Genomic DNA, 25,952 nt, shown 5'->3' with positions numbered 1-25,952 from the left:
CTGTTCCATCTGTTGTTGAAATATGCTGCACACACACATTTTATAGAGAGAGTACATTGTTTTATTAATTCCCCTGTTTGGTTAATTATATGTGACTGATGCTGTTTTTCAGGGTTTTCTTCAGGAGGCACTACCCAATTAACAGTGTGACTTTTAGCAGCATTGATCCACAGGACAGGAGGTAAGTGCTTGTTATACACACTGTTCACACGCTCACTTATTTATTGGGATTAATATAGTAACCTTGAATTATTTTCTGGGTGTAATTTAATATGGTCAGTCCTAAAACATTCGGGATTGTTCAGGCCAACATTCTTTAACGTGTCATGTGAAGTGCTCCTTTCTAAAACTTTATATGAATTGCTTGACTTTCACTCGTGATTTAGCATACAGTGATGATCTGTCAGGTCGAGCATGAACCTTCAGCCTGGTCTGTGTGTTCTGTGTTAGCTTTGAAGGTGTGTAAAACTATGTAGACAGATTTACTCAGCTTGTTGTGCATGAAGCCAAAGTTAACCAGATTCCCAACTCAACACAGTACAAAGTGGAATAAATTACTGATAAACCAATATACTTCTAATGTGCAGGTCCAGCAAGTGTGTGTGTGTAATTATCTGAGTGTGTGTGTTTTAATGTGACAGATAGCATGTGTGTGTAGTTGCCTGCAGCTTTGTGTGCACGTGTGTTTCTGAGTGTTTGTCTCCGTCTTCCTCTGCTATAGGTGGACTAACTCAGACAGCACAACAACTAAGTAAGTGCTCAGTGTGTACGTGTGTGTACATGTGTGAGTGTACATGCGTGTGTGTGTTGCTCATGTGCTTGGCTTCATTTATGTTTTCCTCCTCTTTTGCTCTTCTGAGTCGAAATGCAAGAAACATTGATCATCTTCCGTAATGTTTTGATTTTACTTTATATTTCTAGCGCAGTTTACAAATTGTGGTAAACTTTGTGGAATTATTGGGACTCTTGTTGCAAAAAAGAAAAAAAATAACTTTTAACATGTCACACGTTATAGACCTCCCTGTATTTGGTACTTTGTGGGGTAACTTTCCATCACCAACATCACAGCACTAATTCTTCACCTAACACACTTGAGCAGTTGCACTCCAGCCTGGACACAATATCTCCAGGGTCCTAGCTCCTCCCCGGTGAACTCTCCTTCTTGAGTCACCCCATAGGATTACAGTGAGTTTAAGACCAGGGACACTGATGGCCATGTCAGAAGCTTGACTCTGTGATAACGTAATCGTTTTTCTGTGGGTTCAGAAGCACATGTTGGATCATTGTCCCTGGCTTTTGCACAAGCAGCCATTTACCCTCTACAACCTCCAGAACATCACAGCTCCTTTACAATATTAAAGAGTCAGGATTAGGCTCCTATTCTCTATAATCATCCTCTTTTATGTCACTCTCACCTCGAGAGCTTCATTTTTGGCTCATCTGATCCTGGCTGTAGTTCATGTAGTGTCTAGTGAACAACTGCAGCCTTAGATGAAACTAAAAGCTTCCAGGTTTTTGACTCTCCTGTAATTTTATCTCATGATCTAAGGAATCACATGAAAAAGCACCATTTCACAAAAGGGTATGAGGGCATTTTATAAGACAAAAATGCAGCATTGTTCTCTAACGTGCTGGTGAATCTACCTGCAAGTCCACTATACTAAACCACTTATCCCTTGGGAATAAATTGACTGGATTTATGAATGAATTCATAATTGTCCTAATTGAGTGAGTTTACAGTGACTCTGTACAGGGCCATCTGTCTCTAATCCTCACTCACACTTCTGCTTTTACCTTGTAGAGTGTTTGGGTTTGTAGCTAAGAAACCAGGCAGCGTGGCAGAGAACGTGTGTCACCTGTTTGCCGAACTCGACCCGGAGCAGCCAGCCACTGCCATCGTTAACTTCATCAACAAAGTCATGTTGGGGCCACAGCAGCGCTAGAGGAAGAAGAAGGCAGAAAACTACTACACTCCCTGCCAGGAAAAAAGACGTACGAGTTACCAAAGCACTGAAAACTAGTTTGTTGTGTAGATAAAGTGCTTCAAGACCAAATCAAAGTGAGTCCAATAAACAGTGACACACATGTCGTATATAAATAAATCATAACACACTACTAGAAGTCATAATCATTGAGGTAGGAATATTACTGAGCACTGTTGCTTTCTTTTATACATGAAAAGTGTCTTAGTGTCAGAATAACAAAGCACATGCACTCAGAAATACCAAATATCTCCACAGCTGACAATCAACAGACTTTCTGTATGTATTTTATTAATCAGCTTTAAGTAGTTGAATAGCGACTAGCTGCTATAAGTGTCTGATCAGGGACACGGTAGAAGAGAGTACAAAAGAATGTTTGAGAGAGTCCGAGATTTACTGGGATTTAAAGGTGGCGTGAGGAAAGGAAGTGCGCCGGGCTTTCAGAAGGGTGTGTGAGGTGCAGGCATACAGCGGTGGTAACAATAGTGTAAATAGGTTCATCTAGAGTCGTATAAGTTTGTCATGTTTTTCAGACAGATTGACATGTAGAATGAAGTTAAACAGACAAAAGATTTGATAATAAGCTTTCCGCTTCCACTGCTGTACTCAACATTGGTCGTTTTATTGCAGCATAATCAACCTGCCGAGAAAAATCCAGCAATACAAGTTGTTGTTTTTTTTTTTTTTTTTAAATACACAGCCCTAAAAAAGAAAGAAATGTATCAAAATTTATATATTAATGTAATTCATTTTCATGTCTTAACCATGTTCCTGTAAAAAAGGAGGTTTAAAGTTTGAACTAAAATGCTTTGCTCAGCACTCATATTTATTCAGCTTTATTCAGTAACGATTCAAACGTCCTGTATTTTGTTGCATGTATCAGAGTCATTATGGCTTTCTAAGAGACAGACATGTCCGACAGCTTTAATATATTGTACTCTGTATTTTTCTTGTCGATCGTTGTATTTAGTAATATATTCACACAGATGCAGCTCAGAAAGTAATTAAAATACTTAATGGAAGGAAACTTTTATATTAAATGGATTTGTAAACTGCTATTTTTTCAATATAAGCATAAATGAATATAATAAATATAAAGCTGTGGTACCAAGTAGATGGTTTTTTTGTCATATAAGTGTGGAGTTTATTTGTAAAGCCAACATTTTTCTTGTAATCAATCAATCAATCAATCAGTTGACTTGGCCTGCTTCTAGCAAGTAAACAAAGTAGATTCATGTTTCCAAGGAAATATTTACTTTCAACTAAAAAACAAATGAAACAGTGAATATTAAAGCTGCCAAAGGCTTTCGAACTAGCAAAAACATCTAAAGATTTTCTGCAGGGTTTCTTTCTGGATTACAACATTCTGTACACATTTTTTCCAAAATATTTTAGAACTAACAGTGAGCTAAAAAAGTGAGCCACTTTGATTGTCCCATTACCCAAAATGTTTAAAGATCAGAAACCTGAACTACTAAAAAAGAAACAAGAAAACGGGCTGAAACTACGGCCCAAGTAAGTGAAGGCAACTGCAATGCATTTCATAATCTTCGAGATGTTTTGAGGTTATAAACAAAAAGTGTAAAAGGTGTCGACTTACTACTGCAGGACAAGATACAGAAAATGAGCTGGATAACTGAAAACTACAGCCAGCACAATCAGTTTTTCAACACCATTTCCAGAATGAACACCGAGACCACAAGAAGTCACAAGGTCATGGCTGCTCGGCAGGAAGGAATTAGTGTTAAGTCTATAAATGATCTCAGAAATGACCCTGACCCATTAGCTCCTCAGGAGCTCTCGGTTGCAGTATTATAAACTGTTGTAGAAAGGACATTATTTACATTGACATCATTTCCTGTCCAGTGTCACCTAAATGAGGACGGGTTTTCTTCGGAGTCTGGTTCCTCTAAAGGTTTCTTCCTCGTGTCATCTCAGGGAGTTTTATCTTGTCGCCGTCACTCCGGCTTGCTCATTAGAGATAGCTGTTTGAGATAAATATTAACTTCATTTTAAACTTTAAACTTTTTGTTCTGTTTCCATGCTTCTGTAAAGCTGCTTTGAGACCAAAAAAATGTACTGAAATACAGACTTACTTACTGTTTTGGATCTAAACAGCCCATGCATTTCACACTTAAAACTTTTGAGGAAAAAAAAAGAGACTTTTCATACTTTTTTTGAAACTTTATGTCCAATCAGATTTAAACATTACACATTCCATGCAACGTTAAGGACACAGCACAGTCCACCGAGTCCCGATTTAGCTGTAAGGCAAACATTTCAGTTGCGGGTATATCAAAAGGGACCATGTAAACAAAGTATGTATCATAAAAAGCAATTTACAATCTTTGGTAACTGTGGTTGATACCTATAACAGGGGAATGACACCAACCAAGAGACGACCCAGAAACGCTGTTCCACACAAATACAGAGACATTTGCTTTAAATCACTGTAACCCCATCAACAGAACGAACATTTTGGCTAATCTTTTGGGATGTTTTGATGTAATTTAATATCATAACATTCTATACAAATAAATGGGAAGGAAAAAAAAATCAGTATCTAATAATTACAAAAAAAAAAAAAAAAAAAAACATTCATCAAGTGCTGGTTATAAAATGTTCCCCTTTGGTTTTGGTTGTACTAGGACTGAAAAAAAGAAAGCAAAGTTCAAAAGACATTCACAATTTCAGTGAGCAAACCTATAATTAATGGGCAGGCACATACTTTAGGTCAGATGTGACTCTAGATGGTGACTAACCACATCATTTTGAGGCAGTGGTGATTAAAAACAGTTTATCAGATGTGAGAAGACTCATACGCAGGGTGAATTAAAGTTCCCAGAGTTCCTACACATACTACAGTAAAACTGAACAAAACCTGGTCCTAGGTGCTTCTAGTGTCAAAAATAGTTCTTGTGATAATCATAACATAAATCACCTGATTACAGTGATTAGGTTCTGCGTCTAGGTAGTGTGTAGTGCTTATTTTAAAATGTAGACTCAAAACACATAAGCAATTGCTAAATAGCCCTGAACATCGTCTGCTAGTCTATGGGCTAAACGTTATGTATATGAGCTCGACACAGAGGAGCCCTTTAGTACCGTTGAGGTCAATCCCCTGCATACAAAAGAAATGACAGGTAGCTCCACGAATAAATAGTTTGTTCCCAAGTGGAATATGTGGACATTCTCTGAGTCTGCTGGTACACTGATTAGCTGGTTATGTGGCTGCGGAATAGCTGGACTTCAAGAAAACGCAATGGGATGAGCAGCGTGTGGCTCGTGCTCTTCGGGATAATCCGCGTCGTGATCAATATCAGGGCTGTGTCCGTCTCCCATCTCTGGAGACATGGAGCTTTCCAAATACTCCCTCTCCATCTGCTGCCCTTTTAGTCCAGCATGTTGTCTGTCCACACACAGCCAAGCCACAAGGGTCAGAAAAACAACATCCATGAGTTTTCAATCTTTACATATAGACAGAACAGCACAGACAGAACAGCAATTGGCAAGAAAACGTCTATTAGGTATGCTTTCTGAAATTAGGGGGAAAAAATGGAATTTTAGGATTTTAGCTAAATTATACTACTAAAAACTTGGTAAGCAGCAAAAACTTAAACAAACATAACACAGGGAACAATATTGTTTGGTACTTTTTTAAAGAGTTGAAGTGTAGATAAATAGTTAAGTTAAAAGTCACTCACAGAGCAGACATAGGAGACAGATCAAGGCTGGAGTCACTGTGAGAGTCGTCGTCATGCTCATGAGCACTCAGTTCTTCATGCATCATGCTGGCCAGAGACTTGAGGCCGGAGCCTCCGATAGAGGCCGAACCGTACAGAGGCAGGCTGCTGTCGGCCATCGCAGCCTGAGACAAAAGCAACACATTTCACCTCAAACTGCATAGAGACTTTGCAATGTTGTGTGTCACACTGATATATCACCTGGACTCTTTTAATATAATTATATATTTCATTATATTTACTAATTAATCATGATGACAATCAAATGTATAAGACTACATTTCTATAATAATGATAACACTGGGCCTCATTTATCACTCTCTTTTAGTAAAGTTGTGTCTAAATGTTTGAATAAGCCAAAGAAAAGTTTCACAAATGCTGATTTTCTTCACATGGTGATGTCCCATAAAGTGATAACCCTGTTTCTCACAATTTAAGGATGCCTACAAAACTGCATAAAAATTCATGTGCACACCAAAAGTGAACAATGAATGACTAAAGCAGTAAAAAGTGTTAATAACATAACAATAGGTGAGCACTAAATCTTCCATGAAACAAACGGTGGTGCTTTAGCCAGACTAAGCTACATTTAAGCTACATATTAATAGCATAATATGCTTTCAGACTTTAGCTGGAATATCACCATTTCTGTTAACTTCCCAAACTATGACTGGATATCAGCTATTACCCAAATACAATTCAGAATATTGTACTGCAAATTTCCAAAAATACATAAAGTAGCAATTAAGAACGTTTTTCCCCCCTAATAACCTGTTGCATAGGCCACAGAACACACCATATATTTATAGCCCTACTGCAAAAATAATTTAAATTTGGCCTAAACTCAACTGTGCCAGGATTCATGCGATTCCGCTGTGTCTCTATAACACGGCCTGCGGCACTGAATGCGTTTGCTCGCACCGCTTCTTGCAGGAATGCACAAGATTTTCCTATATTAAGCCGCTACGGCCGTAGCCATCGATCTTGTTTCTCCCAGAACCAAAGCAAAATTTCCTCTTATGACTCGTTGAACTGAAGGCTAGAAGATCAGTAGTCTTCTGCTTCATTCGCATTTTTTTAATGAGTGTCTGCAAATAAGTGCCTGTCTGCCTGATGAATAATGCATTTAAAACACGTTCATACTGAGAATACAGTCGTATGCAAATTTCCCTGACAATTTCCATGATTTTCATTTATAAATATTTGGGTGTTTGGATCAGCAATTTCATTTTGATCTATCGAATAACTGAAGGACACAGTAATATTTCAGTAGTGAAATGAGGTTTATTGGATTAACAGGAAATGTGCAATATGCATCAAAATGAAATTAGACAGGTGCATAAATTTGGATTATGAACTATTATTTCGGATTATCCGCAGTGCCCATGGATATAACCACTAGTGTGCACAGTGTACCGTCTGGGACACGACCTTCCATTCTACACGAATAAAGCATGAAACAGCAGAGAGAACTAAATTCCAAACCCCTACATCCTTCTATCATGAACTGGTAATGATGATGAAGTAATAAGTGTTTGATAAGGTTGTACCGAAGTCCCTCATCTTAAAAATATAATCATAATAAAATGCTACAACACAGAAATAATGAAATGATCCAACATTTGACTTACTTGGAGAGCAGACAGAGCAGGGCTTTGGCCCAGACTTGACTGGATGTTCTTCACCAAAGAAGGTGATCTACAGAAACAAAGGATGAGTTACATTAGGAATAAAGTATAGAAACAATCGAGATGTTTATGGTGCCACTGAGTGGTGCTTCAAGGTGTTCATTTGACCACTTAAGATTTTCATTAGTGCCAAATCTAAAGAATGAATAATTGTCTGATTTATAAGGAATTACCATGATGATCTATTTCGATTCTGGATTTTAGGTAAACAAGGACATGGTCACTGCAAGGTCAAACATGAGAGAGACTTTCTTGAATAGCTTCCTTCTGGTTTAATGTATTCGAGGATTTTGTTTGGCATATAAAATGAATAAGCAGAATAACTAGACTTGGTGATGGAGGCATCCCTGAGTAGAACAGAAAGGTTCTGCTTACCCAGTGATCTTCTGAGGTCGTCTTTTCTGAAACTCCATTTCATCCACAGTCCAAACAGCTCCTTTCACATTCTCCACTCTCACAAAGCACTTGTGGAGACTGAGATTATGCCGTACTGCATTCTACAAGAATTGCAATGTCATTATGTCGCATTTTCTTTGGCTAAGCTCATAAAGCATGATTATGATCAAACAGTAAAACAACAACATAGCACTGAGACATGAATGTAGTACTGCAGAAAAAACAACTTTACCTTCCATGTCGCTGCATTGCGTCTGAAATATGCAAAGGTTCGAGTGAACCAGTTGTAGATTTCGTTTAGAGTTAGCTGCTTTTCTGGGGACTCAAATATTGCCTGTAAAAGACAAATTCAGGAAAATCTTCAGGATAATCCATTGATAGTTTCCCTGATTAATATTAACCAGATCCCAGTGAACAAAATGTAATAAGGTCCCACTTTAAATGATGTGTCCGATACCAACAGCTATATATAGAAACAAATACAAGTAACTATAATATAACCAGCTACAATGTCTGCACAGTTCCTAAACAAGGCTAAAATGGAGGTTTATGGGTAAGTGTGGCATATAGAGGGGCACAGACAGGATGACAAGCACATCTTACACCTATACAGTCTGTCACACAGGCTTAAGGCAAATGCTGATTAAATGAATATGAATGCGTTGACCTTTAATTAAAAGAGAGACCATTCCTGTGTCTTGGGTGTATTTTAGGTGAAGGTACTTTGCTACTTCTCAGATTGTTTATATGACGAATACAATCACAAATCATACATCTCATTTGAGAATCTTTTAAGAATTTACAAATCTGGTTTACTCTGGCTACAAACTTGACATGCAGCACAATAGAAAGCACCTGGAATTGACTCTAATAAGAAAAAAAGCATTTTGTAGTGAGACAAAAGTGATAATCTAATCTAAAGCACCACTCAAACATGGGCATGAACCACATGATCAGACATAACTTCATTTACTTCATTTAATAAAATATGGGATTGCAGGGCTTTAGAAAAATGAAGGTTTTGGAAATTACTCGGCATAAGTAATTCATATTACTAGCCATGTAAAGTCTGAAAGTTCATGGTATTTAGAACCTGGAGAAAGTAGTAGTGGGACCTCATCCTATGGCATTTGGTACATTTTTACCACAGTAGAAAGCAAGATGTTTATTCAGATTTTTTCTTATGCCCCCTAGTGGACAAGCTGGTGGTAGCTTTGTGACTGTGTGAACACAATGCTCTCAAGCTTTCACAGATACAAAGCAGTATTAAACAGACCTAAACAAGTACATTCTGCAAATACCTATGTGTGTCAACAATCACACAAGTGAACACAAGTAGCTCTAACAGCACATCAGGTTGGACAAATATGTTTTTTTCTGATTGTGACTACAAACAACAGAAAGTGACCAATTCATTTAGTGTTAGTCCAATTCAAGGAGAATAGCTCCTGTTTCATTAGCATGTAGATACTGTCAAATTCAAATGGATTTTAATGACATTAATCTGATGTTGTTAGCATATCGCACACAAACGCAGTACACAGTCACACGATATTAAGAAGTGTCAAAGGTCAAGATTCACTTCTGAATCTTGACGCACTTGTGTGTGTACAATTATAATATTTCTGTAATCTATCTGTAAGAGTGCAAACATCCACATTAGTTACATTATAGTGGCTGGTATATTTTTGTTTAATTGCACAATTCATAACAAGACACTCAAGATAAAGTGGGACCACATAAGAACATATGATGTATGAACAATACAGTGTGCTACTCCACCTAGGGTCAGGCCTCCTGTGACAAGCAAATGCTCCTTACCTGCCTTATCAATGCTGCATATGTAAATGGGGGTCTGACTTCAGTGCTCAAATAGAACTCCTTATTCTGCACAATGTCTGAGAGGCAAAAAACAGAAGCTGACAATTTAGACAAAAGACACGCCTTAGTTTAAAAGTCATATTCCAACTAATCCAGTCCTGATACTGAAAGACATTTAATTAGATTTAGATTTAAAAGATTTATTGTGATATTTATTGTGATACCGTAAGCTTGAAAAACTCTACTGTCCCTGGGATGTTAATGCAATTACACAAAAATAAACGTTTAAGGTTATAAAAATAAGACTCCAGTTCTTTTGTCTAAATGTGGTTGTAGGGTAGAACTGACCTTGGTCCATAGCCAGGTTGCATTTGTCAGAGTAACGTTTGCGAATAGGACCCATGGCATGCAGGCTGCTGGGGATGATGACACTGGGTGTCTGAGGGAGTGGTGTGAGAGGTGTTGATGGTGCTGTAGCACTCTGGGAAAGGCTCATGGGAGTGGGCTTGGGAGCAGAGGCCTTAGCCAGTGTGAGGTTGGAAACCAAATTCACCTTTAATAACACACACATCCATTACCATCCAAACATGAAACTTGAAGCATGTAATTTCAGAAAAGTACTCCAATCTTTATATATTTGACATGATAGTAAAAGCAAGACGATTAAAATCAGTGTGTTTCACCTTAAAAACAAAAAAGTAAGTTGGTCTACGAGTGCTAGGGGACTTACTGGCTGTGGAGTTGGTTTAGGCTCAGTAGATTTCACATGGAGGTGGGCCATCATGGCCTGGAGACGTTCTTTGTCTTTTGCTAGCTGTTTGGTAAACAAACAAAGTTGACACCAAGATTAATGACTTGCTTACAGTACTTTTCTGCTGCTCCTTCATAAACAAACATCCTGCTACGACGTTTAAACCTATAATTCTTGTTTATTATCTATAGATAACTTTTGACATTTATGAAGTTGTAAAGTAAGTAAATATACCAGTCATATTAGACTGCAGTTACATGACTCATATGTTAAATAAAACAAAAACAATGCATATTCATAAGATGGATTAGGCCAAAAATCTCTCGAAGAACCATTACTCAGTATAGAATAAGAACATGACTGTGTTAACAGTAAAGTTAAAGTTTTGCACACTGTTAAATAAATACCTGCAGTTCAAGCTGTTGAACAACCTGCATCTGAACTCTGCATTGAGCTGTGCTCTTGTCATCCAGCGCATGCTCGCTGTTTAAATGCCTGAAGGAAAAAAGAAGCACCCATATTAAAAACAAAAATAATGAGAAATATAAGAAATAACAAAGCTAAACCAATGCTGCTGCTGAAGTATTGTAATTATAGCAGTAAGCACTAGGGGGCAGCGTAGTTTCAGGTGCACTACAACCGTACATTAGCATTTAATCTGTCTGGTTAAGTTTCTTAAGAAAAAACTCAGAAACTTGCTTCAATACTTGACTGTCTGACGGTCTAGCTAGAGCAGAACATAGAACATTTTTTGATAAATATTTGATCAAAACAATACTTTAAATCAAATCTGCATCAAAAATCCAGGGAAGTCAAAAATTTAGACTGGATCACTAAGTAATGTTTAAAATGAGCTTAGAAACAATATACCTCAACCAATGAGTGTATAAAATGAACCAATTCCAAATATAAATATTACAATCCATTTCCTGCCAACAAGACAAACAGATCAGTAAAAACATTTCATACACCAGCGTAATGTAGAGTACTGCTTATTATTTTCCTTCAGAAGGCGTCTGCTGTGCTTCTTATCAATGTTTAATAGTATTAAACTCCAGAAGGGAACAACAAAGAGCTACAGGAGAGAAATATTAATGTACACAGAGTGTGTTCAGGGAGAGGCCACGATGATGTGTGCTAGTTTACTGTGTTTTTAATAGCCTGACTTAGAGTGGAGCTGTAGAACAAAGGCAGTGTTGTGGCAATAAGGCAGGGCGGAGACGCAGAGAGGGAGCAGGGGTTAGGGTCAGCGCAGGGGGCACGCATAAACATCCTCCCGCTGTTTGTTTTGGGAGGGATGGGCCAACATCACCATGGGTACACTGTTTATCACAGAGCAGTGCAGCTCAACCCTGAGGGGCCCCACCACTCCGCCACCACAGGGGAAGGAGGGGAAAAGAGAGAAAGAGAGTGAGAGAGAGAGGTGGGGGATTTTGGAAAAAGGAAAGAAACGCAAATATTGAAATGAGCCGACAAAGAGAGGCAGGAGGAAAAAACAGAAGGAAACAGAAAAAGAAAGACAAACACAGACAGACAAGCAATCAGGCAGACAGACAGACATTTTGGTTTTCTTCGTAAAGTGCTTTTAGCGGAACATTAATGTATTTGCAAAGTTTAAATTGAATAACTTAATTAAACAGGCTTTCGTTGTTACCGTTGAATGGAAAAAATGATCTATACTCAGTTTTCTACAAAAGCTATATCATACTCTTAGTGAGAAATAAAACATTTGTTCTTGCCTAAATACAATGAAAGAAAACATTTACTAATGCTGTTTCTACCTGTTAACTGATACGCAGTGTTCAGGAGAACACATTACTATTGGGGGAAAGAGAATAAATAAGGAACGGAGACTCACTTCAGGAATGACTGGAAGTCTCCTAACACAGCCTCACAGCCAGGCCACTTACACACACCGTGGCTATAGAGTGGGTGATTGCTCTGAGCCTCCTGTGAACTGTAACACAAAGCATAAAGAACATTTAAGTCAGTTTCTGACCTGAGGAAAGTGAGTTTTATGCATCAGTTTAAGTGGCTAGTGTGATTACTTCAAAATATTCCTCAAAATGAGACGGAAGTAAGAAAGATATTAGTTCTGTCCATTAGCGTGATTCGTTTATGTTTCACTATTGCAGCAATAACTGTACTTATAGCTTGCATTTTGTACTGTAGGTTTCGCATCAACCTGTGCCATCCTTCTATTGGTAGCTTGCAGACAAATGTCACAGCAGCAGTCACACAGATTTTGACACAACCAGCCTTTTATCACTGGTGACCTTTTGGTAGCTCATCTCAACTCACAACCAATGAATGTCTCTTAGTGAACTGGATAGACATATTCCATCAAATGGTATTTTTATGATGACGGATGCTTTTTTCCGTAAGAAAAAGCATGCATTAATTAATTAATTTCTCTAATAATAACCCTAACCCATATCCAATATCCAATTCTGCACCTGTCTGTATTCTTGTGCTATGTGGGGAACATAATTTCCATCAAATCTACTATAGTCTTCTGTCAGAAGTAACTGAAGCAAGCATAGCTGGGATGACCCTTCACTCTTTATATGTTCCAGACCGGTTGCTCTGCCTCGTATAAACAAATTAACTCACAACCTGCACAGTCAAAAATGATACATAGTGCATTTGACAAACAAATGATGCAGCTTTAAAAGAGAATGCAAATCCAATAAAATTTGTTTACAGAGTTATTTGCTCACTGAACCAGACGAAGTTAAAAAATTCCAAACCCACACATCAAAGGCACAAACACCACATTTTACACAGCAATGACTCACTACTACAGAGTTCCAGCTACTTCTGCAAACTTGTTTGTGTTTAGTGTAACTGATCTGGGTAGCAGTTCATTTACACCAGTGGTTTAAAAGAAACAATTCGCATTTGAACATTTCTTTTATTAGTGACGCACCTGAAAGAGAAAATGCTAAATGCAATAAGGCTTTAAAGAAGATTTTAAAACTCCATTCAGTTATCGTCAGAGAGAAGGACAGAAAGAGTGTTTACTTATTAAAAAAAAACAAAAAAAAAAAAACCCACATTCAGTAATATGAGGGCGAGGCCTCGCTTTTCATGCCACTGGATGCACTTAAGGTTTTAGTTGCAGGCGCCACTTTGCCAGGGCAGAATTTACATGACACATGAACCCGACCACACAGTCCTTGAGCATTCACCCTGAACTAATATCCGCCACCACAACTTAAGCCAAACAATAACAGACACACAGCACAGAGGACGGTTCTAAGGACATACATCACAATGACATTTGTCCTTAAAAAAGCCTTTCAGTAATCTAACACAGCATTCTGGTTTCATATATCAATAAACAGACAAAATTTATTTTCAGCATCTCTCTGGCATGTATAAATACTCTAAACAGGTAAGCTTTTCTGTTCAGAGCTAAAACAGGCTATGGTGGGGAAAATATCTTGAGAATAAATGCATGCACTAGGCCTCAGTCATAAAAGAAAAGAAAAAAATGGTGTGTACATTTTACAGCGTAGATTTGTTTCTGTTTAAATTTGCATGCTGTGGCCTTCTACAATATCAGCCTTAAAATACATCAACTGAATTTACTGATAATCATCTGACGCTGCCTTGTACAGTTCTAGGCCTCTTAAGCATGGCATGGTTCAGTTATACAACATGCAATCAGACTGAGAGTAAAGCATTCTCGCCATGCCGTTATATGTGATAAAAGCCTGAGCTTTGTCACCATATCTGTATCATTTCACTGACCACAGGTTGCTAAGGAACAGAAACGGTCACGTTACTCCAAGCTGTGCGAATCGTTAACCAGCAAAATTAGATGAATTACATCATTTGGCCTACTTTGGGTAGAAGAGTGTGATAATAATAATATCATCATCATCATCATCATCATCATCACCTATTCATAAGTAATAACAGTGACCGTTAAGGATCGTCACAACCTACAGATCATGTTTTGTAACATTTGAATGAGGGAAGGGCAAACTACAAGCCTGAAGCAATTTTAACCGTTGTTTGAGCTGAAAAGAAATGTATCCATTTCATAAATTTTATTATCTTTGCTGCTAGGTGACAGACAAATGGAATAGCAGTTCACTTGTCGGTAAACCCGAACGGAAAACGAGAAGTGAAATTTCTCCCTAATATTGTGAGGGAATCTGTGTTAAGTTTACACTGGAGATAAAGTGCAAAGATTGGACTGATACTTGGAATAATTTTTTGAATGTTTGCTAAAACCACATCTATACCTATATCTCCACTTGTAAGTAAAGTGATGCAGATTATCATTAGAATCTCTTTTAAACATCTGTTGTGAAACAACTGATCTACTGATAAACATTACAGCCCATCTTTATCATTCTTTTTTGTTTTTCTTTTGCCCTTACTTTATAAGCAGGTGTATAAAAGTAGTACAAGATTTGATGCTGTATGCTAAGACATCACATTCCCCTTTGTCCTGATTGTGCCTGATATCAAATCACAGACATGATGCTATTGTCAATAACACACTTCCTGTCAATGTACTGACAAATAAATGTACTATAAATAAATAAAACCTCAGCAAAAAGAAACAAAAGTACATTCAGATGTACATCAGACTTGCTTACATCAATAGGCCAGCAGGGCATAAATTATAATTAGAAACGGTCACACATCAACAACAAACAATCATGTCCTGATCGGAGACCAGCCAATAACCTGCTCAAGTGAAAATGTCAGTCTGCTATCTTTTGCTTAACTTGTTAAGTATTTATAATTTTAGCCTTAAGGACAAAAACAAAGTTAACACAAGTATTAGTGAATAATTAATAGCATTAGGATGTGCTACAAATTTAATATGGACAGTCTAAATTTATATCACCTAAGACAGCGGTGATTAGCTATTAGCGGTGGTCATACCTCTCTCTCCTGATTGGCCGAGGCGTGTGGTGTCCATTGGTACTGGGGTGCTGGTTAAGACCAGGTGCTTTAGAAGAAGAGGGTGACTTGTCGCCACTGCTCTTTTCCTCTGATCTAACCTCTGTCACATCTTTCCACAGCTGCTGCAGCTCTGCAGGAATCAGACCTGTTTAACACATCAGACCTCTTACCACCTAACTAACATGAACTTAGATAAATTCGAATGAGCTCAAAATCGTCTCTAATCTAAAAAAAAAAAAAAAAAAAAATTCTGTGAGGAAAGCTGCCTGCTGTAGTTTGGGGTGCAAGATAAACAATGAAAATTGTTTGTACTTACTCTGGGGCAGGGAGGTGAGTGCTGTGGCTGGGAGAGTCAGCAGTCCTTGCCTCTGCAGATGCTGCTGTTGAAGAGAGAGGAGCTGCTGCTGGACAGCCATCTGCTGGGCAAGCATCTGCTGCTGAAGAGAGCATTCACACACCATAGTGTCACGGCATCAGAAGTTACCAAATAGGCTACCCAAGGCTGTCTGTAAGTCAGGCTGATCAGGACTATTGACACACAAGCTTATGATTGCTCATGTCTGGCATTTCATATGTCTTTTGCCTAGAATGTGTTCCGAGTGCATGTAACCACATGTATTTACACTTGTACTCAAATGCCTTTCCAGTTAGCCAGATTTATATCTGATTGTGGAATCACGCTTCATATACAAATCAGCTTATAACCACCAACTGCGTTATCCCTCGTTTCCAGCTGTTTTATGCAAAAGACGATCGCCACATCAAAGGTCACAATTTTGTGTGGAGTTTTACTCTCTTAAAAGCAAAGATCTTGGCAGTCATGGGCCATGTAGGTTAGAAAATATATCCAGAGGGATTTCTGGTTGTTATTTGGAAAGACTGTTGAGTGTATATTTGAACAATGACTGACTAACATCAGTCCAAGAACTGAAACTGAGATTAAAATATGTTTATATGTAAAGATGTTTGAGTCTCGATCTAACTCTCTCTCTCCCACACAGACACACAAACATAAAAAATAAGCAAAAAAAACAAACAAACAAAAAACAACCGAAAAATAATCTAAGTTGGTACACTTTGTGATGCATTGGGAAAATAAATAAATTGTACTACACACCTCTTTGCTAGGTTTTCCAGTGTGCTGCTGCTGGAGGAGCTGCAGCCGGAGTTCATCCTGCTGCTTCTTGTAGAACTCCTGGAGCTGTTGCTGCAAAGCCACAGTTACAATGAATCTTCTAATATACTCATGACAGTACAAAGAGGTATATGGCAACAATCAATTAGTTATAATAAACTGCCAATTTATCTGAGGAGAAAAAAATGTTTTGAACTGATAAGTTCACAAACCTGCTGCAACATCAGAGCCTGTTGTTGCTGTAAAAGCACCTGGAGCTGTTGAGGGTTCAGAACTTGCTGCTGAAGGATTTGCTGCATCTGCTGAGGCGTGATCACCTGAGGGGTTATCATGGCCAACGATACCGGCACCTACACAACACATACATACAGAAGTGTCTAGCTTAATTTTAAAGTCTAGGTTTAAATATTTGTTTAATATTTATTTTAAAAAGCATCTTCAACAAAAGAAAAAAGGAAGGTGAAAAAGCAACATTCCAGACTCTTGCTACACTTTTAAGCCCACATATAATGAAGGATGCCAAAGGGTAAAAACCCACCATGCACATACACACGATAAAAAAAAAAAAAATACATTTTTAGTAGCTTTGTGATGGATATAAAAAAACATTGGTAAAATAGCAAGTTATGTTTTATTTTCTACATTCAGAATAAATGCTCATGTGCCTCAAAAAAAATTAATAATAATAATAATAATAATAATAATAATAATAATAATAATAATAATAATAATAAATAATGATAATACTCCATACATTTTTATGGTCCCATTATCTCCCCAGCTTTGGTGCTCGTTTATTATTCTTTTTAATTTGTTCATATTGTAATTAATAATACACCACAGTCCCTTCCACCATATGAGAACACAGTGTTGGAAGGTAAAATGCTCTGGACACATTCCCTAAGGGATACATGGTAGTGTTTTTCGTGTACAGACCCCTTAATTGGTTTAAGGGCTTATGTTAGTCATAGACCTTCTCACACCTAGAGGCCCTTGCTGAACATCCCATTCCCACTTTAGTCTCACTTTGCTGTTATAATAAGCTCTTCTGAAATTATTTCCACTATATTTTGGAGTGTAACTGTGGGCCACAAAAAATCTTCAGTCAGGTGAGGAGGCCTGGTGTACAGTTAGCATTCACGTTACTCTCAAAGGTGACCCATGAGGCTGAGGTCAGGGATGTGTGCAGGATACTCAAGTTCTTTCTCTCCATATCTCTCAAATTCTAACACTCAGAATTGCTAAAATCCTCTCAGAATACTAGACAGATGTTTGACACACATCCAGCTACTAAAAGTAAAACAGCTATGCAAGAAAACAGAAGTACAGCAATACAACTGCAAAAAGATATACCCTTTAGTGTGATATCATTTAACCAAAAGCAATTACTGCTTTTTAATCTAGACACACACTAACACAATAAATGCTCAAACACAGTGTTTTTTTTTAAGCTGTTTACAATAAACAGAATAATTAAATTTACATTTATGGATCTGTATAAACAATACGTCCACTGGGGTACACAGCAACTGTGAAAACAAACTGGAGATTGCATTTTAATTACGGTTCCACAACTCAAACAAACAAGGGGTTCCAGTAAAGCCGGCTGTGTTGGGCTGCAAGTAAACAAGCCACTAGACCATTTCTCTGCAGCTGTGAGTGAAATATAACGGCTGACCTTCACGCACACACTTTCCCACACTAACTGGCTGGAGTGCATGGGTGCAAGCTATCGTAGTGCAAGCTATCAAAGAGGTCTAACATTGGCTAAAAATATTTTTAACATTAAGAAATATTGTCTGACACCCTGAAGCAAGTCCTCTGTAAAGGCTGCACACTTCACTGAAACAGAACAAAGCAATGACAGCAACCCCTCAGCTGCCTACCTGAGCATGCTGACAATTAACAGCAATCATTCTGCTTTTACTGTCTCCCAAAACGTTGATGTGCACGGTCTCTATGACGATAGACAAGTCCAAACAGTGTTTTGTTGTTGTTATTGTTCCTGCCAGTGTGTCAGAGAACAACTCCCTGTGAGTGAGCATGTCAACAAGCATGCGCTTCTGAAAACACAGGCCCATAAATCAACAAGCCTCAACAGTCCAAAAGCAAAATCCTTTGTTATTGCTCTCAATCCTTTAAACATTTTGGGGTTGGGCTACCTGCCCTAAGTAAATAAAAAAAAAGTAGTCTTGTGCTAATTATCGCTCTCCAACACAGAGGTGATTAGGTTTCTATGCAGCTCCACATGACCGACCGCAGAGAAAAAGAAAACCTTTTAGCAATGCAGTAATATTACTTACAAGACAGAATCAACACTCTGATATCACAGAACCAGTGTCATTTATTTAGCTCATCACTCCCTCGCAACACCACAGGAAAAAAAAATCAATACTTCCCTGAACTACACAACTCAATTACAGTGAATCCATACTGGTACAGTAATGCTGTGCTTCTGCTCAGCACCACATTCATCTTCATACAGCAAATAAAGTTCCTTCATACCAGCACAGTCTTAATCGAATGAATAATATCTCTCCGTTTAGTTTACTACAAGAAAATTCGTATTAATAGATGAAAAGATATGAGCAATTCTGAATGAAACAAGTAACAATTTCACAAATGAATAAATTTATATAAATAAATAAATACTACCCAGGAACAAGATGCCCATCAACTACAGCTCACAGATGGTGAACTCCACATCCTGCTCATAAACAAACACCACAGCAAACACACCCAGCACAACACAAACCTGGTTAATTCCACTGGCATTAAAGGCTGTGTGTCCAGCAGTACGTGTTGTTTCAGTTGTTGTGCGCATGCTGGTGCAACTTTCAGACGGAGTGCGACTCCCAATGGGCCGGCACATCCTGGCTGCATTTCCTTCCAACATTTACAGAGCGCCAAAGTGTCCAATCATGTGCTTACAGCTCGTGCGCTACGATCAACCTAGTGGCATGTCCTAAACCATTGATCCAGCTCTTGTTTCAGTCCATTCATTCCAACTCTGAGTAATAAACAACCCTATAATAATCAATATACAAACCAAAGATAATACTTCATATGGAACTACACCTCAATAACACAACAAAGCAGAAAAAGAATATTTTAGCGTAGACACCACATTTTATTTTACATATTTTTTGCCAGGCCTAACTCACTACATTCTATGTGAAGCATCAACATTTGTGTGTGTGTGTGTGTAAGTAGTAAACAAGATTACAGTTCTACCTGGGTTTCTGGCTCCTTCTCCACACTCTTCTGGGACTTCTCCCCACTCTGCTGTTGCTGTTGTTGAGCAACTTGAAGTGCCTGAAGATGCAAAAAAAACAATAACAAACTCCTGATTGGCTTTGTAAAGTCTCCATGGAGTATCGTCTTTGTTTTTTCAGCACATGCAAGTGTACAATCCACTGCATAGAACAATTAACCCTTCATTATCTTTGGTACATTTAATGAATGACAACTTATCTAGAAAAGGTTCAAACCAGTACTACAGGTTTGCCGTGGCTAAACCACCAAGCAGTGATATTACTGTGTTTCTATCAACAAGCACGTGTTTTTACAGAAGAGACATCTGCTCTTTTCATAAGGACAACATAAAGAGCCACAAAATATGAGAATGACCAAAAGGACGGTGTAACAAAACCAGACCACAATATGAAATGATCTGCTGTATACATTTTAATTAATTGTCGAATTAAAAAATTCTTCAACACATATTTTATAATGTGTTGTTTATCCAATAACATCATCATCAACAAAGATTTCATAATTCAGGACTCTAGGGTAAAATGCAAAGCACTACTGAAGCCCACAGAGGCAGCAGCATTGCTTCTGTTGTTTATTTATTTATTTTTTTACACAAACAGAAACAAAGAAATCATTTAGAATTTTTCTTATTATTAAAGACTAAGCAATAAACATTGCTCGAATAGTAGAAATCACATAATAAGAGAGTTTGCTTGGCACTAGAAATAGAAGTGGTGTAATTGAGGAGTAAACCAGTATAAGGAAATTGGAGGTGACTTTCATATCAGTACATTGACGATGCACGAACATTTCAAAGTACTTGTGCAACACAGCATCTTCAGATTATGCTTGGTAAGTGAAACTGACTAACCAGCTGACCTTGGCATAAGGATGTGGTTTGACATTTAAACAAGGTTTATGTCAAGAGAGTAAAATATCACAGTGGCAAGTTCATGATTTAATGAGGTCTGTTACACCAGGCAGTTTAATTATGGCTTGACTAATGGGGAGGTAACATCATCATTTAGACTACTGATTGCAATCCATGCACATTTTAGTGTATCCTACTGATTCCTACTTCCAACAAAGTAGGAACCTGTAGTCCACACAAAAACTGCCATTTATTTATTCAAATAATAAAATCCTGCAGTCCTAATCGCCATATGTGGTCTTAATCAATCAGATACAACAAACACAAGTCTTTATGTCAAGGTGTTCATACGGATGTCCATTTTAGAGATTTGCATTAGCATTTGCATTTACACATTTGGTTGACACTTTTATCCAAACGACTTACAACTGAGACAGGATTGAGCAGATGACGGTTAAGGGTCTTGCTCAAGGACCCAAGGGTAGCAGCTGGCTGTGTTACTCAATTAGTAACTCAATGCCTTATCCACAGAACAACTGCTCACAAACCAAAAGATGTTATTGGAATCATCTAAATTTCAGAGAAGGGCAAGTGATTTCAAATTAAAAAAGGAGGGGGAAGCAAAAAGGAAGTCAAATAGAACACAAAACAAAAAAAGGATGAGTGCTCTACACACATATTGAGAGAAACAAGCTCTATACCTTGATGATCACATCAAACATGAAACTCTACATCAAACTTGTCTACATGTTTGGAATTATTAAAAAAGCCCATACAGGTATTATAAGCTAGATCAGTGTTACTCATTGCGCGGCTCGCGAGCCTCCTGCGGCTCGCCAAGCTTTAATATAATAATACGATGATATGATCATGTGGTTAAAATTTATTTTTCATTTAAAGAACATTAAAAACAATCAGGGAAGCATAGAAAAACGAATGTGCTCTATTACAAATAATAATATATTTATATATTATTTGACTCGTCACTGACTCACTGCGCAATAGCCAGTTTTTGCCGGCCTGCCAGAAGCTAGTTTGTGTTTCATGCTAGTTAACAACTTGTGTTTACTGTACACACGGACTAAAAAATGGATCGATTTCTTATCAATAAGAGAAATCATCTTGTCTCAGTTACCGATTTGACAGGCGCATAATAAAGAATGACTTTTAAGTAATTATTGTATTACAATATTGTACATTGTATTTAAGCAGATAAGCTATTTAAGACTGACTAACTTGGCATACTTTGCGGTGAAAGTGGCTCTCCTATTGACTTTGTCCTATCAGTGTGGCCCACATGAAAAAAATAGTGAAGACCACTGAGCTAGATGTTGTTTAACCTTAATGCCCATAACATTTTTACACCTCTGATCTGTCCAGATACCATTCAATCTTCAACCCACATTTGTAATGTAATTTAATTTTCAGAAAAGTTGTCACCTGACAGGTCTTTTGAAATCAGAACAACACCCATGCTGTCATTTTGGCTTCTGGAAGAATCATGGTATTTAATCAGCACTGGATTAAGTGGCCAGCAATCAACTGTCTGAAGTGTGTTGAAGTTTTTCTACTTACAAGTTTTAAAACTGTTTGTTTAGACAGATTTCTTCTTGCCTGGCTTAGACAGACACATTCCAGTTTGTTAGCATTAATGGAAATGCGTAGCACATATGACTTTTCACAAGTTTGTGTTCTAGGCCCTCTATTCTTTTTTAATATCCAGCTCCTCAGTCATGTAATTCTCTTACATAAGTTTGGCTTTCGCTCCTATGCTGATCATGCACAAATTCACTCAGCATGCTGGCCAGACACAGAAACACAAAAACAAATTGTACAAGGCATCAAAACATGAATGAATACAAAACTCCAAACCTTTAATGCAAACGATGGGCACCATGTCTGCTTCCAGTAACATTTCTGATATCATCATACAGCTAAAAAGATTCAACAAAATCTAAAACTGAACGGATAGAGATCGTACGTATTATGTTTATGATTACTATTATTATTAATTTGCTTCTTAAGAAAGAACATGAGGAGAGAGGAAAACAGGATGTGAACAAAACTAGCTGTTACAGTATGAGGTTTATACTAGATTATAGATTCTTCTACAAAAGTCACTTTAAATTCAAATATAGGACAGAAAGCTTGAACTCATTTAACTATGTACCTTGACCAACAGCATCATTTTACTTTGGGTTGCGTATCTGAATAAGATCAAAAACAATAACGAATTACTTGAGTACAATAACAAAAAGCTGTTTATTCCAGTGCATTGGAATACAGCTTCATGCATCAAAGCAACTTTTTCAACAAGGCAAGTGAAGTGCAACAACAAATTTGAGTGAAGTGGAACAAAGAAAGGTTCAATTTTGTTAAATATTGTTTTCCAAGCATACACTAGAGCATAAAGTATTATTTACACACATGAACCCTTCAGCCAAAGCTTCAAAACAAAATTTTTTTTTCCAGTGAATATTTGAAAAGAACAACAGGAACAAAAAGTCATCTTTCTGGGAAATGATATGAATGTCGTTGTGGGCCAGCTTCTCCTAGTGAATGTTTAAAAGTGAGCAGAGATACTGTTAAGTTAGCATCTAGGAGTAATAGCAGCAAATTAAATTGGGTCTAATCTTTAGTTCTTGCACCATCGTCAAATAAGCTCGGTCAGAACAAAACCAAACCCGGACCTGGCCGTCCCCTGGCCGAGAAGGCTTTCCAACAATGTAAGGGTGAAAGTAGGTGTAGGTCTGGGGGTTATTAAGTGGCATATACACTATATGGCCAAAGGTTCCCTGAAGAAATATTAGCTTGAGTTTTATTATGGTAAGAATGTTTTAATTAACTTCAGAAATGTCAAGTTAAAACATCAAACTGCTCTTTAAAATGGCTTGTATTAATTATTCCACTAGAAAACACCTTTTAAAAAGAAGGAGAAACTTTGGCAGGCCCTACACTAGCCTACTAAAGATGTTTGTGTCAGTAGATTAGCCATTCCACATTACTGAAGGTCTGTGCAACTGTGTTTGATCAATCGATGGTCTGTACTATTTTTAACTCCACCTGTGTAGCTCAAATGGTAGCTGATGACAAATTATAACCAGATTCAGCACATTTAAACGTTTGCAATGGAAGGGCATTTCTGACCGTTTATGGGGCTCTGCATTAACTGGAATGGTTTCTAAGAATCTCAATCACAAGACTAATTATGATTTTATATTTTATTTTTAGATTTTCTTTATGTTTTATATATTTTTATAAGATAAGGTCATGGGAAATTTAACAATACATGGATTTCTGAGGCTCAGCCAGTAGATTTCTCTGGATGTTAAAACCATGCGATTCACTCATGTCATCAATAACAGCAGAAATACATGCTTGACTTCAAAGTTAACAGAGTACACTCACATGTAAAATTCACAACATGTGAAATTATACATAATTCTTTGTCACTCTATGAACCTCTGAATTGGTCTGTGCATGCATCTGTAACCTGTACGTCGGCCAAGACGCCATCTGGTTGACAACTGAATGACTACATGTCTCACTACACACGTTAGCTATCTTGCAAGAATGACAGACAGTCTTTTCAGAATGAAGAACACACAAGCATGTGGAAACACTGACAAACCCAAGCAGTGTAAAGCTGTCACAACTCGTCTTCCAGCACAACACACAGTCACCTGCATACCAGCCAGGCTAGAACAATATCTTTAATGTGCAATGCGATGAGAGAAAACCACAGCTCACAGACCAAATGCTGGCCAACAACTTTCTGAATTGATGTCACAAACACTATGTCCTACCTTACAAATTTTATTAGAACAAAATATGGGTTATCCTAGATCTTCAAAAAAAAATCACTGTAGTGAGGTGAAATATATGCAAAAGTTGCCAATACTGTACTGTGAAACCCTGTATATTTGAACACTAACTAAACATACACTGTTTGAACATGGCTGTGAGGAGCACAATGTACTGTATATAAATCAAATTCTATTCTTCATTACCATTGAATTTATCTGTAACATTTTTAATTTTACAATCAATTCTAGGTCTACATATTTTCTTTGTTCTCTGCTGTTTTTGATTTTTTCAGCCGAGATTTGTTGGTGACGTCTAAAATATAATTAATCTTCTTAAAATGTTAACGATATTTACCCCTCTAAAAGCATGGGTACGGCAGCACCTATTCTTTTGTTTTTGCTATACAACAGACATTTATGTTTGAGATAAAAAGATAAAGAGCCTAATCATTTTTTCTTTGCTATGCATCAGAGATACAGAGGTGAGAAACGAATGGATATGCAATCAAATATTAAATGTTATTTACAATAGTATTATCTGTTCCTGTACTTTTTCTCACATAAAAACTAAAGGTCACTAAAGGTTTCTTGAGCTCAAACACAAATGCCTTCTACACATGGCAAAATCAAAAGTATTGGTCATTCTAAACCCTTTGGAGGGCCAAGTAGTTGTCTGTTGTTAGTCAAACTTACATTGATGAATTCTTCATTTCTACAGTCTCAATTTACTATGACAGAAAATAGTATCTTTCAAGCGGGGAGCTCAAATCATCTGGCAAACTATCAGTCATTCCAGATTCATATGTCAACTGGCTAATCTGGCATTTTATTATATAAACAAGAAGAATGCTCTTCTGGCTTATTTCTGCATTCACTGCTTAAGCTCCAGTGCAAAATGTGTAAAGAAGAAACGTATAAACCCTTTATTTTTGTCACATATACATTCCAGCACAGTGTAATTCATAGTTATTCACATATGCCAACTTTGGAGGTTTGAGTCAGAGTCAGCAATGATGCAGCACCCTAGAACAGTGAGGGTTAAAGACCTTGCTCAGTGGCCCAACTGTGGCAGCTTGGCGGTGCTGGGGCTTGAGCTTGGGCTTGAGCTGGAGCTTGGAGTGAGGCACAACCCACAGTTTGAATACCTCTAATCTAGGTGAAGGAAATAGGTACGGGAAAAAAAGACGTCCATATTGCAGTTATGACTTTATGATTAAGCATTGCACATTGCACAAACAACTTCAGCGTCCCACGAATCCTGAACATGGGCAAAGTCCTGGAAATGAAATGTAATGTGTTGTGCACCATAAAAAAAAAATAATAATAATAATAATGGGGGTTGGACTATTACAACATTAAACAAGAGGCTTAAACATAGAAACATAATAAATATCTTAACAACACAACATAAGCTCCAAAAATGTAACAAGATTTAACAGCACTAATCATTTCCCACATTCTCTTCTCTGGTTTTGTTCTCTGTAAACACCCAAACAGACTGAAATCCAGGAAACAGGAATTCGACAGTTGTGAAAACAAAACAACCAGCAAGAAGACTGTCCTCCCTGCTCTGAC

At 37.6% G+C, this 25,952-nt stretch overlaps 2 protein-coding genes across 11 annotated transcripts in view; one reads left to right on the top strand and one right to left on the bottom strand.

Annotated features, from left to right (window-relative positions):
- The window catches only part of tns2a (tensin 2a), a 38,160-nt gene extending 35,067 nt beyond the window's left edge, over positions 1 to 3,093 (top strand). For 5 of the 6 annotated variants that reach the window (XM_060894827.1, XM_060894822.1, XM_060894823.1 and 2 more), the window contains 3 exons: positions 113 to 181; positions 722 to 751; positions 1,802 to 3,093. In XM_060894827.1, the coding sequence (XP_060750810.1) occupies positions 113 to 181; positions 722 to 751; positions 1,802 to 1,943 (241 nt within the window). In that variant the 3' untranslated portion in view covers positions 1,944 to 3,093. The remainder of the gene's footprint in view (positions 1 to 112; positions 182 to 721; positions 752 to 1,801) is intronic. The other variant, XM_060894824.1, reaches the window with a different exon arrangement.
- Positions 3,094 to 4,148: 1,055 nt separating this feature from the next.
- The window catches only part of foxp1a (forkhead box P1a), a 33,925-nt gene continuing 12,121 nt past the window's right edge, over positions 4,149 to 25,952 (bottom strand). The window contains exons 1-15 of one of the 5 annotated variants that reach the window (XM_060894832.1): positions 19,201 to 19,332; positions 16,658 to 16,795; positions 16,428 to 16,517; positions 15,627 to 15,747; positions 15,290 to 15,455; positions 12,240 to 12,338; positions 10,789 to 10,876; positions 10,361 to 10,444; positions 9,979 to 10,183; positions 9,631 to 9,707; positions 8,042 to 8,143; positions 7,789 to 7,910; positions 7,357 to 7,423; positions 5,687 to 5,850; positions 4,149 to 5,391 (exon numbers count right to left, since the gene is read on the bottom strand). In XM_060894832.1, the coding sequence (XP_060750815.1) occupies positions 5,232 to 5,391; positions 5,687 to 5,850; positions 7,357 to 7,423; positions 7,789 to 7,910; positions 8,042 to 8,143; positions 9,631 to 9,707; positions 9,979 to 10,183; positions 10,361 to 10,444; positions 10,789 to 10,876; positions 12,240 to 12,338; positions 15,290 to 15,455; positions 15,627 to 15,747; positions 16,428 to 16,517; positions 16,658 to 16,795; positions 19,201 to 19,317 (1,800 nt within the window). In that variant the 5' untranslated portion in view covers positions 19,318 to 19,332 and the 3' untranslated portion in view covers positions 4,149 to 5,231. Of the gene's footprint in view, positions 5,392 to 5,686; positions 5,851 to 7,356; positions 7,424 to 7,788; positions 7,911 to 8,041; positions 8,144 to 9,630; positions 9,708 to 9,978; positions 10,184 to 10,360; positions 10,445 to 10,788; positions 10,877 to 12,239; positions 12,339 to 15,289; positions 15,456 to 15,626; positions 15,748 to 16,427; positions 16,518 to 16,657; positions 16,796 to 19,200; positions 19,333 to 19,679; positions 19,761 to 25,952 lie in introns of those variants that run through there. The other 4 variants (XM_060894828.1, XM_060894830.1, XM_060894829.1 and 1 more) reach the window with 4 other exon arrangements.

The sequence above is a fragment of the Tachysurus vachellii genome, chromosome 19, assembly GCF_030014155.1.
Source record: "Tachysurus vachellii isolate PV-2020 chromosome 19, HZAU_Pvac_v1, whole genome shotgun sequence".
Lineage (NCBI taxonomy): Eukaryota > Metazoa > Chordata > Actinopteri > Siluriformes > Bagridae > Tachysurus > Tachysurus vachellii.
The sequence above is the reverse complement of the archived record's forward strand: the minus strand, read 5'-3'. Positions and strand labels throughout refer to the sequence as shown.